The sequence below is a fragment of the Stegodyphus dumicola genome, chromosome 9, assembly GCF_044657685.1.
Source record: "Stegodyphus dumicola isolate Sdum_Otavi_A_Nest chromosome 9, ASM4465768v1".
Lineage (NCBI taxonomy): Eukaryota > Metazoa > Arthropoda > Arachnida > Araneae > Eresidae > Stegodyphus > Stegodyphus dumicola.
Window position 1 is genome coordinate 79,768,591 of NC_140776.1, and position 18,583 is coordinate 79,787,173.

General features: G+C 32.3%; 1 protein-coding gene across 2 annotated transcripts in view; it reads left to right on the forward strand.

Annotated features, from left to right (window-relative positions):
* LOC118185373 (uncharacterized) overlaps nucleotides 1-18,583 on the forward strand; it is a 127,408-nt gene that overhangs the window by 43,161 nt on the left and 65,664 nt on the right. For both annotated transcript variants that reach the window (XM_085823656.1, XM_085823657.1), the window contains exons 8-9: nucleotides 16,000-16,077; nucleotides 16,157-16,263. In XM_085823656.1, coding sequence (XP_085679782.1) covers nucleotides 16,000-16,077; nucleotides 16,157-16,263 — 185 coding nt within the window. The remainder of the gene's footprint in view (nucleotides 1-15,999; nucleotides 16,078-16,156; nucleotides 16,264-18,583) is intronic.

The following is an 18,583-nucleotide window of genomic DNA, read 5'->3' on the forward strand; positions in this document are numbered from 1 at the left end:
TCGTCGTTCATCAAATGTGCTCTTACCGTTGACCTACTTTTGAGGATGGAAATCTTTCCCTACGTCTACGCCGTTCTGTGTTGCTCTCGAGAGCTTTGTGCTTGTGTGGTGATTGATCGTGTTTTGCGAAAATCTAATCAAGAGTGCACAAAAATGTGTATTTTCGTGTCGATTTCATCACTCGTATTCTCGTCACAATAAGGCGAACAGAAGCAATTAGTAAAAAGATGCAAATGATATTATTACTATTGAATTATAATTACTGATTTAATAATAGTGTTTTTAGTGTTTTTATTTTGAAAATTTTAAAAAGTATTATTTTGGTATAAATGTATTTTAAATTTGGTATTTAAAGGATGTATTTTGGTTTTAATATTGTTTTGGGAAAATTTAAAGAGTATTATTTTTGAGTTAGTTTTATTTATGAAAGTAGTTTTATTTATGAAAGTATTATTAAGAGAATAATGGCTAAGGAAAACATCTCTGACCCTGATGATTCATTAAGGGCAGCTAGCGCTGAACCTGAAACAAGTATAAATCCCTTTGACGCGCAGAATGATATGGATATAAATTCATGGCTTGAGTACTTTAACAAAACTCATTTAGATAAAGATGAAACGTGGAAGCTTAATAATGTAGCTCGATATCTAAAAGGTAATGCACTTAGCGTATATGTCAAAAACTGCCATAAAATTACTAAATATGTGGAATTAGTCCAAATTTTAAAGGAAAATTTTTTCGACCCCACTTTAACTACGTTTGGTGATTTTGCCAATTACAAGTACAATCATAAAGAGGACATAACGCAATATTTTCGCAAAAAATTAGATATTGGTAAAAAATTAAATCTAACTCATGAAATGATCTTGGAGGGTCTGACGGATGGCCTTCCTATAGAATTAAAATCCTTAATGACGATCAACGCACCCTCTGACCCCATCTCTTGGCTTACTCATGTCCATAAGCTTATTAAGATTAGCGAAAATCAACAAATCAAAAGTGCACCTCCCAGATTTGTTACTCCGATTGGGAACAGTCCCCAAGATTACAATCGATTTAATAGAAGTAGAATTTCAACTTCAAGCTATGAAACTACTGTGAGAAAAGATTCTCCTAGACCCAACCATTTCCAACGTTTTCAGAGACCAAGTAATTTTTATAATCGGTTCAGTGGTCCAAGATTTACAAGCCATCATAATTATAATTCTCAAAATAGATTGCCATTGCCACCCAGTCCCTGTAGACTTTGCACCCGGAACGCAATCCCAAATGCTTTTCACTGGTTTCAGGTTTGTCCTTTCAGAGGGGAGAGATCTGATACACCTAATGTTACGCCCCTTGCAATAGAACCAACCCTAGAAACCCCTCACAGTAGTTGACTATTAAAGGTGTCGGGATATTTGCCCAATAAGAAACGTCTAGAGTGTGTTGTATATAGTGGTGCCACCATATCAATAATTTCTTCCAAAACAGCTAGACAATTACGTTTAAAAGTACAAAGAGTTAGATCATTTTCAGTAACCCAAACTAAAGGAAACATAATCTTTAACAAAATATGTTGTATACAAATGAAAATTGGACGGATTAGTAACCAAATTACCTTGTTTTCTCTTCTTCTTGTTTCTTGTTTGTTCTTGATAATAATTTGAATTATGTAATTTTAGGACTTTATGAATGCAAATTATTTGAGTTGAGTATTGATTGTACTAATTTAAAAATTAAACAGAGAGCTATTGTACTTAATGATGACTGCCATTTTGACAGCCGACCCATATCTCTACACCTCCAACTTCAAGGTGGTACAACAAATGTTTATCCATGTGTTAATAATGATGATGATGTAAGAAATTTTCCAACCTGTAAATCTCGGACTACAAATCCAAAGGAATTAGTTTCTCAGTCTAACATTTATGTGAAAAATGCTGTTTCTAATACTGTCGATAACAAAGAGTATAACTTGGAAAAATTGTTAAATGATTATTCATCTGTGTTTTCTAAAAATAAGTATGATGTAGGAAAAATTAATATTGAACCTCAACGAATTAATTTAAATTCTGATTTGCCTGTATCATTAAGACCTTATAGAACATCCCCTATGGAAGAAGAGGAAATTAAGACCCAAATTGATCAATTATTACAAGCAGGTATAATTAAAGAAAGTTGTAGCCCATATTCGTCCCCCGTGACTTTAGTACTTAAACGTGAGGAAGGTAAGAAAACTAGATTGTGTATAGATTATCGAAAATTGAATTCTCTGGCTAAAACAGATGCAAACCCTCTTCCTCGCATTGACACTTTGTTAGACAAATTAAGTAAAGCAAAAGTATTTTCTACAATTGATTTGAGATCTGGTTTCTGGCATATCCCGATTCACCCTGCAGATACTGAGAAATTAGCTTTTTGCACGAATTTTGGATTATTCGAATGGTTAAGGCTCCCTTTTGGTTTCAAAAATGCTCCTGCAATTTTTAACAGAACAATTAGACGAATATTAACAAAAAATAAAATTAATTTCGCTTGCAGTTACTTTGATGATATAATCGTTTACTCTTCCTCTGAGAAGGAACATTTAGAACATTTAAAAATTTTATTTGAGGTGTTTAAAGAGGAGCATATTAAATTGAATCGAAACAAATGTGTGTTCGCCAGAGATCAGATCACATTTCTTGGCTATGAAATAAAAGAATGGTAGAATAATTCCCGATAACCATAATATAGAAGTTATTAAGAAACTTAAAAACCCCAGTAACACCAAAGAGTTACAAAGAGTTTTGGGAAGTGTGAATGTGTATCATAGATTCATTCCGAATTATGCAACTATTAGAGCTCCATTAAACAGACTCTTGAAAAAAGATGTCAAGTGGGAATGGGATGACCAATGTCAAAAAACTATTAGAGCTCCATTAAACAGACTCTTGAAAAAAGATGTCAAGTGGGAATGGGATGACCAATGTCAAAAAGCTTTCGACGAAATGAAACGAATACTGATTTCCAAACCTGTTTTACAATTGTATGATTCCAGTAGGCCATGTCATATTTTTGTTGACGCTTCTCAAACTGCTGTTGGAGCTGTTTTGAAACAACCAGATGAAAATGATGTCCTTCACCCTGTATCATATCATTCCCGAACTTTAAGAAATTATGAGAAAAATTATACGATTACTGAGTTAGAATGTTTGGCCATAGTAGATGCCCTAGACAAATTCTATTACTATCTGCATGGACAAAAATTTGTTATACATACTGACCATGCGGTCCTCGTTTGGCTCAAAAATGTTAAAAATTTAAAAGGTAGACTCTTCCGTTGGTCACTCAAACTAAGTATGTTGTATGTTCAATTATGAAGTAAAGTATCAGAAGGGCTCTACCAATATTGAAGCTGACATGCTTTCTAGACATCCTGTTTCAAAGCACCTCCAACATTATGTACATTTACTTGATAGAAATGAAATAATCCAACAACAAAAAACTGATAATGTCTGCGGAAAAAATTACCAAGAGATAAATGATATAATGGTAATTAAGAAAAAGAATTTTTATAAAATTGTAGTACCTAAATCTTTAAGATTAAAATTGTTGAATAAAACCCATGAAAATTTTGGTCACCCGGGAGTTCAAATTATGCTTAACTTAATCACCCCTCAATATTATTGGCCTCATATTAGCGAAGATATCGGAAATTTTGTTAAACATTGTCATACTTGTCAACTTAATAAAAAGAAAAAACAGAAAAAATTTGGTCTTATGCAGGACGTACCCCCAACCGACAAACCTTTCGAATGTCTCTCTATTGACACTGTGGGAGGATTTAATTATTATAATTCTACAAAAAAATATTTACATATAGTTATTGACCATGCAACAAGATATGTCTGGGCTTTTCCCTCTAAAAGTGTAACTTCAGAAACCTATGCCAATTGTCTAAAACAAATATTTCAAATACAAGTCCCCGAAAAAATTCTGAGTGACAGGAATGCAGCCTTCACTTCCTCTAGATTCAAAAAATTTCTTAAAAAGCATAATGTTAAACAACTTTTAACTTCATCTCACCATCCCCAGACAAATGGTAAAGTAGAAAGAGTAAATCAATCAATAGAAGTCGACTAAAATGTAAAGTAAATTCTTCTTCTAAAAAAGTACCATGGACTAAAGTGCTACAGCAAGTTGTTATCGAATATAACAACTCCCCTCATACGGTAACTAAGTTCACCCCAGCATACTTACTATTTGGTAACCTCCCTTTTGAATCTCCAATTGATCAAAATAAATACCCTTCCTTAAATGAAGCAAGGGCTTTAGCAAAGAAAAGAACTATCGAATACCACCGAAAGAATAAAACTAGATATGACATCAGATTGTAGAATCTAAATTTCAACCTGGAGATTTTGTCCTTTACGAGGAATTCGAATACCCAAATACTAGAAAATTGACTTCATCCTATTCAGGCCCTTATCGGATTATGAATAAATTATCTGAAGTTAATTATGAAATCTACAGGGAAAATTTTCACACGAAGAAACCAACTGAGATTGTACATGCGTCAAAATTAAGGTTCTATTATCCACCCGAGAACTTTAAATTACATCATGAATAAATCAAAATTTATAAATCAATAAACTATCCATAACCCTTCTTTTAGTTTTCATCCTGTTGTCCCCCTTAATAATTGATTTATCTCTCAGTGTCTGAAAAGTTTGTCTGCCCTTTTCTTTTACTGGGCTCCTTCAAACTTGAGTTTCAGGTTCAATGCACTTTCCGTGTGGGAAACACTCAATTGAGGCTATACTACAAGTAGAGTACTATACCTTCACATTTCCTTGAGCTCATGTTTTCCCATGTTTGTGTTATAAATTGTAGCAACAGTTGAAAAAGTTAAATTTCAGTTGTTGAAATTTCTGAATTTCATTTTATGTTTCTGCAGCATCGTGTACGAAAAACTGGTATGGATATTGGAAGTTAAATTTTGTTTTGTTATCATTAATAAGAGAAAAATAGAGTGACAAAATATGTTAAAAACCTAGCAAAATCTGTATTTTCAACAAGAGTATAAGAGCTCTAGTATCGTGACATAAAAACTCAAATGTTTTCAGTGCCAATGCTAATCCATGATTCTAGCGCTAATTACATGATCCGGAGATCTCCAAAGACCAGTAAAAGACTGAAGATGAGCCTGAATGACAACTCTAATGATTGTACGGACTCATACACAAACTGTGAATGGCATGCCGTAAGATATAAACTTACAAATTCAGTTACATTACTATTTCCTATTGCCGCGTAGCTAACCAGCAATATGTTATTAGTGCTTTATTTGTTCTGCTCTTAGTTACTATATTATAATTTCATTAATCATTTATTATATTTTATATACTGTATTAATTATATTCAAATATTTTATGTCATATTTTATGTAAACATTTTGTGTGCCTTGAGGTAAATCCAATCAGTTTTCCTACTCGCTTAATTTCCTAATAACTAAATTTTCTGCTCTCACTATCTGGACTGTCTTGGGTCGACGGCCGCGACTGCAAGCCTTTTCATATGGGGGGGATAATCTGTAATGATATTTTTAAATCAATTGATTAAATTAAATTCTATTAATATTGCTTAATAATGTGTTGGCGATTCTCTACCTAAATTGCATCCCTGTTCCTAAATTTTGGCGAAATCCTTTCTTTAGTATAAAATATATTAACCTGTTGGCGCCCGCCAAATCACCAAACTCATAAATCTGTCGTATTACATAAAGTCCTTTAGAACACTCCTGATAAGAAGATAGCGTCACCTCGTGATTTCAACTAATATCGCTGATTGGAGGAGCCTCGTGACGCACACATAGGTATAAGTAGGGCTTCTGCTCAAGGTACGAGGAGAGCGCTTGTGAGATGGATGCTAAAATAAACCTACCACTTTATATTCCAAAATTTGTCTCATTCCTGTTGCCCCGGCTGCACAAAACAAATAATGTATGAGAAATTATATATATATATATATGAAATGTAATTTCTCATTATGATTTTATTTCATTTAATGAAATTTTAAATCTTATATATATATATATATATATAAGATTTAAAAAAGAGGTAAAATAATATAAACTTTAACATTAGCTTTTAACTCTGTTTTTTAATTTGGTTATTTCTGTTATCTGTCTGAAAAAGAGTAACCTCCTTATAATATATTTTTCTAAACTGCATCATTAGAGTTATGTAAGTATCATGTAAAAGGGATTACAGTACTTCAACCAGTCATATTATTAGAATTTTACAAATTCAAAATTAAATTAGCCAATCAAAATGAAGTTAAATCAAAACTGAATCAGTCTTAGCAAGGCCTTGGAGGTATGATGTGTTCATTCCTTTTCTGCTTCTGCCTCTTACTGGCCTGCTGCCATCGGATTTCTACTTGTTAAGGTACATTAACATCAACGAAGGCATTAGCGAACTGCTCGGCTTCATGCATTGCCATGCTTGAAGCTTTTTGCGTGGCTTCATGAATGTCATGCTTTCCCGAGACTTGGAGAATCCCGCCTGCATAAAAGCATTCTGTGCCGTGCCACGCACGTAGGGAAAAATCTCTCCTCGTGATTGGATATGGATCCCAATGACATCATTTTGTCAATGACATCTGCGCTTAGGAGTGCATTGGCTTTGCTTTGGCTGGAGGTATATCTCCACAATGTTTGTTTAAATTTTGATAGCAGAACTAAAAAGATTATTACGTGCTTTGTATTTTTGTGCTATGAGATTACACTTCTTACAACGCCTTAGTGTGGCGAATTTAATATAAAAAAATGTAAAAATGTAGTGAAATTTTTTTTCTATAGAGAAAAATGTTTATTTCTTCTTGTGCTAACTCCGTAAATGTGTATTAAAAATGTGTATAAAAAAATGTAAAAATGTGTATAAAAAATGTAAAAATCCGTAAATGTGTATAAAAAAATGTAAAAATGTAGTGAATTTTTTTTCTATAGAGAAAAATGTTTATTTCTTCTTGTGCTAACTCCGTAAATGTGTATTAAGTACAGAGATTGTTAATAAGTGTATTCTTAATTTAAAACACTTCATATTATAGATATCATTACTTCATGTTCATTCTATATCCATTTTCTGCAGATGCAATCTCCGAAAACATGATTCAGGTCATTTTTCGGAAGTAGTAAAAACGTCGTTAGGAGCTAACATAATAAATTCACAATATTTATAATCAGTCTGAAAAGTAAAATTTAATTTTGAAGTTACACTAATATAGATTTGGAACAAAGAAATAGAGATACGTATTTAAAACTTAAAAATATTACTTTATGAATATTAATATATTTTTAATGTGTAACATCTTTTGTACTTTTGCATAAAATTAGTGTTTATCAGCTAAGGAAGTTTCTTTTCTTATACACATATATCACATTCAGCGACAATACTGAATGCGCTTTTTCATTTATCTAAGGCAGTGATTCCCAACCGGTGGTTCGCGAAAATAATATTGTAATGATGGATTTTTTAAAACGCCATTAAAATCAAAAGAAAAAAAATTAAAGAACACACCCACTGTAAAACAGATTGTTCGCTGCCTGTTTGTTAAGAAATCTATGATAAATTTCAATATTTTCATTTCTTTTTTCCTTATTTATTTTTCAAAATTACTTCATCAATATCAAATTATATCAACAATTTTATACATTATAATTTATTCCTCTTACTCAAGTAATCAAATACTGTTCTCTTTTTATTACAAACATTTATTTATATCTAAAACATTTTATCAATGTGATTAGTATCATGTTCTGCTTTATATTTAAAATCATTGTAGCAGTTTTCCCTTCTATGTAATATATATATATATATATTTTTTTTTTTTTTTTTTTTTTTTACAAAACAATTGATTGGAAATAAATATCAAATTAAGGCAGTTTACTACAGATTTTAGAATTAGATGCTTCTTCACAACCGGGAACTGGAAGAGTAATGTTGTATTAACTGTCTATTTTGTTTGTCTGTCTGTCGACGTTCATATATAGGCTTAGCACTTGTAAAGCTTGAATGATAGTGATACTGTGACTGTCAAGTTCTCGTGTAAATGATTTAATTATTATTATAGCTTATTTTTTATTATGGATCGATGGTTAAAAACGGGTCTTTTAGAAACGAGACATGATAATCGAGATGATAGTACTGAAAGCTGTAGTGAGGTACCGTTTCACCAGACGAAAAACAAAGGAAATGATGATAGAAAAGGGAAAAAGCGAAAATATGACAGCGACTATCTACAATCGGGTTTTCCTTTTACTGGGGATGAGTCGGAATCTAAACCGCTTTGTGTTATATGTAACGAAGTTCTTGCCAACAGCAGTTTAAAACCATCACTTCTTCGTAGACATATTGAAACAAAACATTCGACACACAAAGATAAACCTCTTGAATATTTCAAAAGAAAATTAGCAGATATCAAAAAGTGTAGCCTTTCTTCTCTCTTGACTTCAAACGAAGATAGTAAAATGGCCCTTGAAGCATCATTTCGAGTAAGTTACAGAATTGCAAGATCTGGACAAGCGCATACAATAGCAGAAAATTTAATTGGACCATGTGCGAAAGATATCGCCAAATGTATGCTTGGGGAAAGGGCAGCAAAGAAAATTGAGCTAGTTCCCTTATCAAACAACACGGTGTCGCGTAGAATTAATGACTTGGCTAATTATGTGGAAGAACGAACTTCTAAAAAGAATAAAATTGAATTATTTTGCAATTCAACTTGACGAATCGACGGAAGTAACAAATGTTGCAGTCTTGCTTGTCTACGTTAGATATCTTTTTACGAATATTGTTCAAGAAGATGTACTATTTGCAAAATCTTTGAAAACCTACACAACTGGAGAAGCGATTTTCGATATGATCAATGGGTATTTTGAAAAGAATGGAATAAGCGGGTCTTATTGTGTAGGTGTGTGTACAGATGGTGCAAAATCAATGACAGGAAAATTTTCTCGTTTTGTGACACGGGTGAAGAAGATCAACGAGAAAATTCAATGGATTCATTGTTGTATTCATAGACAAGCGTTATTATGTAAGCGTATTCTTGCAGTTATCTACTACTTTAAGTGATGCTGTGAAAATTGTGAACTTTATAAAATCCCGTTCTACAAATTGCCGTCTATTTCGTACGCTTTGTGAGGATTTTGGAAGTTTCCACGTTTCTTTACTACTTCACACAGAAGTTAGATGGCTTTCCCGTGATAAAGTTTTCACGCGTTTGTTTGAATTGAAGTCTGAAGTTCAAGTATTTTTTATTGATCATTCGTTTCATTTGTCTTCTTGTATATCCATTGTTCTTTGGCTGCAAAAGCTTGCGTATTTAGCTGACATTTTTTGTAAACTGAATGAATTAAATATGTCTTTACAAGGCGAGGGTGTCACCATTTTCAGTGTACATGATAGAATTGAGGCTATGTTAAAAAAGATTAATTTTTGGATTCAATGCCTGCAGATGAATGAGTATGGATGTTTGGATTCTGTCAGCTCTTTTTTATCAGAACATTAAATTAAACTTGACGAAAACATTAAAAGGAGTATATGTGAACATCTGAACTATCTTCGATTAACTTTCGATGACTATTTTCTCAACAGATGCAATATATCCATCTCAGACAACTGGATACGTAATCCATTTCAAGGAAATGTAAGTTCAGAAACCTCTCTAAATATACTGGAAAAAGAAAAACTCATAGAGTTATCTTGTGACAGTTCTCTAGAAGCAATTTTTAAAGATAAATCTTTAATTGACTTCTGGCTCAGTATAAAAATTGAATATCCTGTTCTGTCAAAAAAAGCCGTTAAAGTTCTATTATACCATTTTGCACAATATATCTATGCGAAAAAGGATTTTCAACATATACTTATCTGAAAGATAAATACAGAAACAGGTTAAATGCAGAACCTGATCTAAGACTGAAATTGTCAGATATTGAGCCTAACTTTGAATTGCTTTGTTCTATCAAACAGCCTAAAATATCCCATTAAGAGTTTTTCCAAATGAAAAACATAAGAAACAGTTTGTTAAATTTATCTTGTTTTCAACTTTTATAGCCATCATTTTAGTCTTAGTAATGTTTCACGATTAATATAATCAATTATTCTGCAATATTAAAAATATATATTCTATCAAATTTTATTGCTTTGCCTTTTTTTTTCGGGGGTGGGGGAACACTGATTTAAGGCAAGAGAATTTTAGAAATGACATGGAAATAATGTAACATTTGCAGATCTCCTATGTGAAAAGAACAGAATGCAACAAAACTGCAATAATGACAATATACTTAATGGTACACAATGTCTTTATAACTGGACCGAGATCGTAGCGCTTTGGTTTTTGCACTAATTTCATGAACTCAGCTATTTATATAATTTAAACGTTTAAGATTGCTTCTGATATTAACAGCGTCTTTGAAATATTTTATTATTTTATTATTTTATGAAACAGGAAGCCATCTGCAGAAAGCTGCGGTTAAATTTTTTTTCGTTTCAAAGAAAATAAACGATAATTTCCAGACTTCCGTTTAACTCATGCGTGTCATTGAATGAAAACAAAACCGTATGAATCCCGCCTAAACGTCATTACGCCAAGAGAAAATGATGTCATCGGAAAGTATGTCCAATTACAAGTACGAATTTACCCTATGCGCGTGGCGCGGTACAGAATGCTTATATGCCTCCCCGCCTCACCCTCTTTCAACCTGTTCAGTTACCTTTCACGCTGACGCGCGCCGGTACTTGCATTCACTTAACACCTCTTTCACTACTCAGTTGCCACGGCGGGCTTTTCTCCTGCCCCTCGCTCAGGTAAGCGAGAAGCTGTAAGTAGTTTTCGTCTCATTGTGTGGACTTCTTATATCGATCTCTTGGCTCTTTAAACCCGTAATGGTTCTTGTTCATTTATTTAGCTATGCTTTCTCTTGAATTGTTTCATCTCTCTTAACGATGATGTGGAGGTTATTGCTAATATTAGCAAAGGTACTCTGTAAACCAACGCCTTAACCTCGGTCACATCAACGAAGGAGAAAAGAACGCTTTTCACGTACGTCAGTTCACAGCAGAGGGTATACTTTCTCTTTAAAAGTTGTCATATGCGCACAACAGACAGCTCTTTATATCGGAAACTTGGCGGAAAACGGGCATTTTTTGTGTTGTATTTTTGGCTTCTACAGTTACATTTTTAAAATTTAAATGAATCTAATTTCTGCCAGATCAAAACTTATAAACTTATTTTATTTTTTCCTTATGTAAATGGAGAAGCAGGTAGTGGTAGGTTAGACCGATATGTAAGAGAGCGCTGCAGGAAGAAAATACAAATAATTTAATTGCACTTGAACGCCATAGAAAGTTCCTTTTAATTACTTTTGCATGACCCTTATCAGTTCGATGACTTTCTAGCCCTCGTTGAATCATTTATCCAAAAGCACAATACTAATTTTCTTCAGAATATCTCAGAAAAAGATTGTTTAGAGAATAGGAAAAGAATAGTTGCGCAAATCTAATTTATTTATGAATTTTGTTGAGTGATAATTAAAAATTCTACATTGCATATTTCAATTTTAAAGAGTGAATGTTTCATGATCTAGGAGAGTATAAAAAATGTTTTTTAGATGTACGTACTACGTTAATAAAATTTCTTTCATTAATACTACAAAAAAATTATTTTGTTATAATATGGATAGGATTTATAGAATTACCAAATGCATCACACTTAGAAAAAGAAAGTACTTTCTGAGAAAAAGTTAATATAGAAGGAAATTTCTTTTAATTTCATTAAAATATTTTTTCTGCCTTATGCACATATTTTTACCCTTAAATATAATTGTAATAATGTCAGTTAGTCAACCATATATTAATGAAGAGTCATTATCTGATTATACTGTCGCTTTTGTCTAAAATTCATTGAAATAACTGCATTTATATAATTTTTGAAAAAAAATTGAATTATAAAATTAGTTAATTTGCCAGCGCTCATGCAAGTGCTCTTTAATCTAATAAAAAATTATCATCAAGAAGATTAAACTTCTGGCTTAGCTCTTATAAAATAATCATGCATTTTGAGAAAAAGATACATGGACCCAATAAAGTGTCTAGAAGTATTTTATAATATCGGTATGAATCTAAGGCTGAATTTTTTATGAATTTAAATATCACATACTGCCAAGTTTCATTTCTGTAAAAATGATTGCTTTCCTAATTTTTTTTAAATAAATAGCTTGCTAGTTACCAAATGTTTAAAACTAAAATCATTAAATTTGTAATATCAGGTAAAGGAACAGCCTTACGCCAATACAACACCAATTTCATTAGTTTGACGTTAGCCTAAACAGCTTTTACACAGGTCGTCTTGTGAATTGGGCCAAAGGCTTGTTGTTACAAGAAAAATAATGCGCCGCCTGGAATGCGAAAATCAAACTTGTACTCATTGAAAAATAAATGCAATCAAATTTGTATTCATTGAAAAATAAATGCAAAGTCTTTGCAGAAAAAAAGAAAAAAAAAAAAAAAAGAGTGGTGGTAAATAAAATTCGCGCTGTCATCAAAGACGGAGATAACGAGACCCGAGACCCCGCAAACTCTAGCATCAGTTCAATTATCATCTGAGTGCCTTGCCACCACACTAGGAATCCGCTTCAAAAAATTGAACAAAATGAATAAGCATCTGTACTGTTCTGAAACTAGAGGTTAACTTTTCTCTAAATAACTTTTATCCATCGGTCCCTCTGGTGGGTCTTGAAACCGCAATCTTTGATTCAGGATGCCAACGCCTTATCCATTATACAATAGCAGTGCATAAAAGCAACTTAACATTGGTAGATATTTTAAGTAAAACTCAAAATCTAGGACTTGGAAATATATATTATTTCTCTTCAACAATCTTTTCATTTAAATTACTGTGTAAAAATTATTAACTGTATCTCATTTATGTTTGATAACTATATTTATGGATTTATATTATTATATTACTCTCATTATTACTCTTAAAAAGCTTGTGAATTTTCTTTAAATAATTTATTTAATTATTATATTAACTTGTGTATTTTTAGGTATGTTCTTAAAAATATTTATGAAAATTATTCGATTTGGTTTCACATTTTCCTCAAGAAGAATATTTGAAGGTATATTCATTCGAAAACTGTGGTAAAAATTGGACATTTGAAACATGATATCTGAAACTGACAGAGCAAGGCTCAGAAAAGTGATATTGAGTCAATTCCCGCGGTCTCCGGCCATCCAAAAAATACCGCTTCTAAACTCTCTTCTAATTCGTTACCGCTTTCCGCCCCACCGCATGATTGCTTTGCTGTGAAGTGGCCTTTAACTGCAAATACAGCATAAAAACGAAAAATCTGTTAAAGATTTGACGTATGTCAGCTTAGTTCTGTGTGTTAAGAAACTGTTTCGATAGCAAATAAAATGTTTGTGATTGTTAAAAACTGAAATGTATATGTGTGCGACGATTATTGCTACAAATTTTATGTATCTGCACTCTGTCATCAACATCCAAATTATTATATTACATATACATCTAGGAAAAAATTGAAGAAAAAATCATTCGATTAGAGTATCACTCGTTCTTATCAGCAGCATAGCAACGTGCACTTGATGTTATCTGAAAATAATTTTAAACAATGGTAACTAATATATTTCGATTTTTTAAAAAATTATAATACATGTCATGTTGTAGGAAAGTTGATTTCGCAAATGTTGATCTATAAAGTAAAGCAAACTTGACAGCCAAAGCAGATTAAATATTAACTTTTACTTAAAGTAATATTTGTGGCCACAATTCACTTGGCACTCTCATCGTGTCTAATTTAAAACGTTTAAAATTTTTTAAAGTTTTGCGGTGAAACGAGAAGCAGTAATCAGCAGTCTAGCTAAGCTGAGATGCAGAAAGTTAAGTGCGCAATTATCCAATAATGAAAGTTTATTTAGAGAAAAATTTCGGTTTTGGAAATTGTAAGTTCCGAATTAGCTACATCATCATCGTTATGTAAAAGTCATATGGCATTGAATAATCTAGAAATGCCAAAGCCCAGAAAAGTTATAAACAACTGTTATTTTTAGAATAGAGAGGAAAAATACTACCCAAATTAAAATGAATAATTAAGGGGCTGTTGCTAATTTAAATTATAATTTTGATTTATATATTTTTATCATATATATATATATTAAAAGACAGTAAAGGATAGGTTTTTGTAATCATTGAAAATTTCAAGAAGTTACAATTTTCTGATGTATGAGTTTATATGCATTGGACATATAATGCTTGAAATGACGATCGGTATTGGAAAATCGTCAAAACTTTGTTAATTACATCAGAAATCCGAAACAAACTTCATTTGGAATATTATTTCTCAATTTATGGTAAGAACGAAAATTCTATAATGATAAATTTAACGCAAGATAAAAGCCAAAAAATCCGAAAATTCATTTAAATGTCAAACAAGATAAATCGATATCGAACAAGATAAATCGATATCGAAAAAACTGCTGTGATATGTTGCGTTGTCGTAGCACTTATGCATCAGATTGGCAAGAAAGTAATTTCGTTTTTTTAGTGTGAATTAAAACTCAGTTTTTTTCTATACAAAAAAATGAACTACTTAATGTCAAATATCTTCTATTTTGTTCCGCGGGCTTTTGCCATTTCTTTGTTAATTTCATGATTTCGCAGTCATAGAACTTCTAGTCTTTATCAGCAAAAAACTCAAATAAGTTCGATTTGATATCATCATTATTACTGAAATTTTTAACATTTAAGAAGTGTTATAAATGAAAATCCGATGGTACAAGGTCAGGACTATATAGGGGATAAGACATCATTTCCTAACCAAGTTCCAATACTTTCGTATGTGTTGCTAAAGTTGTGTGAGGCCTCCCTGTAGAATACGATTCCTCTGCAATTTGAAAGTTCTGGCTTGTTCTTTTTGACTGCTTCCTTCAGTTTTTGTTTGCAGTAAGCATCTGCCAACGTTTGTTTGCATCCTGTCGTGGCTCGGTAGCTTGGAAGCAGCTCGAAATATACAACACATTTATAATCTCATCAAACTGGCAGCATGATTTTTTTCTGATGCAATTTAGCTTTCAATATATTTTATGCTAATTCATCCTGCTTGGGCCATGATCTTTTCCTATTTATGTTATTGCGTATTTATGTTATTCTTATATCAGGTTTTACATTCTCTTCATTTTAGCCGTTCTCATAACTTTCACTAAAATTTAATTTGATTAATATATTTCATCACTTAAAACAAATTATTATATGACGTAAGATCCATTTTTTATCACCAGTAATAATTCGTTTAAAAAAAGGATCGATTACATTACGTTTCAAATGCACATCGCAAATATTGATTGGTTGTGTTAAGAGAATTTCCTTCATTCATGCGGAACCCACATACTGAACTTCTCAACGAGTCGAAAACATCGTATGCCATTTTCAATTGTTGTGTGTGATACATATAACCTTTTTGTAGTCTCTTAGTTATATGACGGTTCGATTCAATTATGGCTTTAATTTTTAAAATTAATCAATAGACTGAATGACAAGCCTATCGTTGTTAACCCGTGAGGGCTTAATAATACGTGAATTATTAAATCATAAATATTCAGGAAAAAAATGATAGTTCGTCAAATACGATTTAATACAAGCCATATTGGAATACATTGAAATATCGTTTCGTCAAAACGAAAGAACGGATGGATTTCGAACAACTTATGAACAACATATTAATATCTAAGAAATAATAGATTTCTAAATAATACGAAAATACTAAAAAGAAAATTAATAATATTAATTAACTTATTCTATATTATAAGTGAAGTGTTTCTGATTCTACATTTTCTTTATATTTATTCTTATATCAGGTTTTACATTCTCTTCATTTTAGCCGTTCTCATAACTTTCACTAAAATTTAATTTGATTAATATATTTCATCACTTAAAACAAATTATTTATGTCTTTAGATATCAAACTGGCAAATTACCCAGCAGCAATATTTGACTGTAATGAAGTAATAAATTTGGAACCAAACAACATAAAAGGTGAACTTTAATTTTTAATGAATTATTACACGTAAATCACACTGTTTCTTAATATATTTTATTTGTTTTCTGATTGCAGCATTATACAGAAGAGGTTTAGCTTATAAAGAAGGAGAAATTTATGATTTAGCCAAGCTGAATTTTAAACTGATTTTGATGATCGACCCCACAAATAAATCAGCTAAGGTAATTCCTTTATTTGAAAATTGAATTGCAGAATCTACAAATCACAAACTCTCAGTCAGAGACTACAGAAATTTTATTACTAAAAGAATGACATATCATTGATTCATTAGTAAGCATTTGTTATAGTTATTATGAGTCTCTCAGCCATTTTAATTATGTTCTATACCTTTACTGAAAATGAAATACGACTGTTGGCTAATATATAAAAGCACAATGAACGAAGAAAAAAATTTTATCAAGTATAATTCAATATTGTTGCATTTTTTAACAAATAAATTCTGAGTGAAAAGTGTTAGATTCTGTAATTTCTGAAGCTGAAAAGCAATGGTTTGCTAGATTTTTGTCATAAAATATATGGGTAAAATCTTAACACTTGATACTACTGATCATTAGCAGAACCATATTCATTTTACAAATATATTATAATGTTAAAAAAACGATAATTAAATTTAATTTAATCAGGAAGTGTTGAGGTGCAGAGCATGCAAAAATCAGTTACCGTTGCATCTGCCTCTAAAGCAACAGCAGCTATTATACGACTAAACATGCAATCAAACAGACTTTGAATGATAATTACAGTTATTTTTTTCAGTCCATGCAGCTTCAATTTTATGTCTAATTCATCTGCCGTATTGCCTTGTGGGTACTGTTGGCCAGTTTCGCTGCAGCCCTTGACCGGACGTTTTCAGTTAGTATGAGATTTGGAGAAAGCTTCACCCAACACAGAATTCGAACATTTCTGTATTGAGAAACCAGAGAACATCATTATGCAATCTCTCACTGTCCCGTTGAAAGATAGTAATAATGAGGCTCCAAAGATATGACATATCCACGGAGATTAAAACCTAAGTAATGTAATGCATATGTGGTCTAAAGGTTGTGCCCATTTGCATCCCACACCAATAATTCCGTTGCTGGTCGATATGAAAAAGAATGCGAGTTTCTAGAATCTTTTTCCCTCTTTGCCTTCATACGCAGGTATTGCTGGTTGTAAGCAAAAGCGGAGTTTGTAAACTGATGCATGAATGTGCGTCGATGAATGCATCCTTGAAGGCGTTAATTCCTGCATTTTAGAGTCAATGGAAGTTGAAATAATGATCGCCTTGCTGACAATCCGTGACACTGTAGACATCCTTGCACCACAAGTGCGGACATATGGCGCAAGGACATCTAGTTATGTTGCAGCTTTGTAACATAACTAGTTTCCTGTTTTAGAGTACATGATATGGGTATACAAATATAAAATACAGAAAAGATGTCTGTTGTCTGGGACATTTGTGAGCTGGAAGCCACTGAATTCTACAAGTTCGCTATACGTAATCCTCCTGCCCTCATCAACTATAAATTTTCATAACAGTGCTTGGTTTTTCACCAGTGCAAGAACTAGTTGCGCGGTTCGAAGATCCGCTGTCTGCAGTGTACGATTCTATCGCAATCGAATTCTGAGATATGCTGATATGAGTTCTTTTTTTTATAAGGCAGAACATAACCTCAAAAAACAAGAAGTAAACGAGATTTCCAAATAAAGAAACTGCATTTCAATCTGCTTTTTTAAATTGCTTCATCGTGTGTACTTGCCTGCAAGGTGCATATGCCAGGAAATTGTAAGCATTTACATATCCTATAATGTCCTACAGGGTGGTTATGATTAAAGTGATCCTACTCAGACCTATGCAGAACTGGTTCTAGTTGAAGTATATCATTGGAACTTTTAATACGTTATATGGGCCATGGGGAAAAGAAAACTGCAATAAAAATTAATAGTTCAAATTTCAACCACTAGATGGCTCTTTCCATCCGATTGTAGAGACGTGTTATACAAACTAGGAACTCTTTAAAAGGCAGTAATCAATACCGTAAAACCATTCTTCACCGAGGATTACGGAAAACAGTTCAAGCTTTACTGGCTCAGTTGTTTTATTAGAGCTGCAATAATATTTTAAACTGCACAGCGAGAATATCGGCATTTGAAAGGCTTACGAAAAGGTCTGTGTTGAAGAATGGTTTGAAAAAGATGATTGTTAAATTTGAAAAAGCTAGAGGCTGCCAGGAAAAGGACGGAAACGTATTTCAAATGAAATTGGGGGGGATCACTGCTACTGCAGTTGATAGAGCATCCGCCTCCGCTATCTTTCAATAAGTACCCAAGTTGCGTTACGTGTTTTGTGTTTCTCTTGGGAAGTGTTGGGAACTTTTAAATATGGGACAAAAAGTTCTTTTCAGTACATCCATTGTGCAGGCAGAGACGTCTCAGGGTGTGATAGTGCTTGTATGATAATCCTTTACGATGCCCATATTGTTTGGCAAAACGTAATAATGG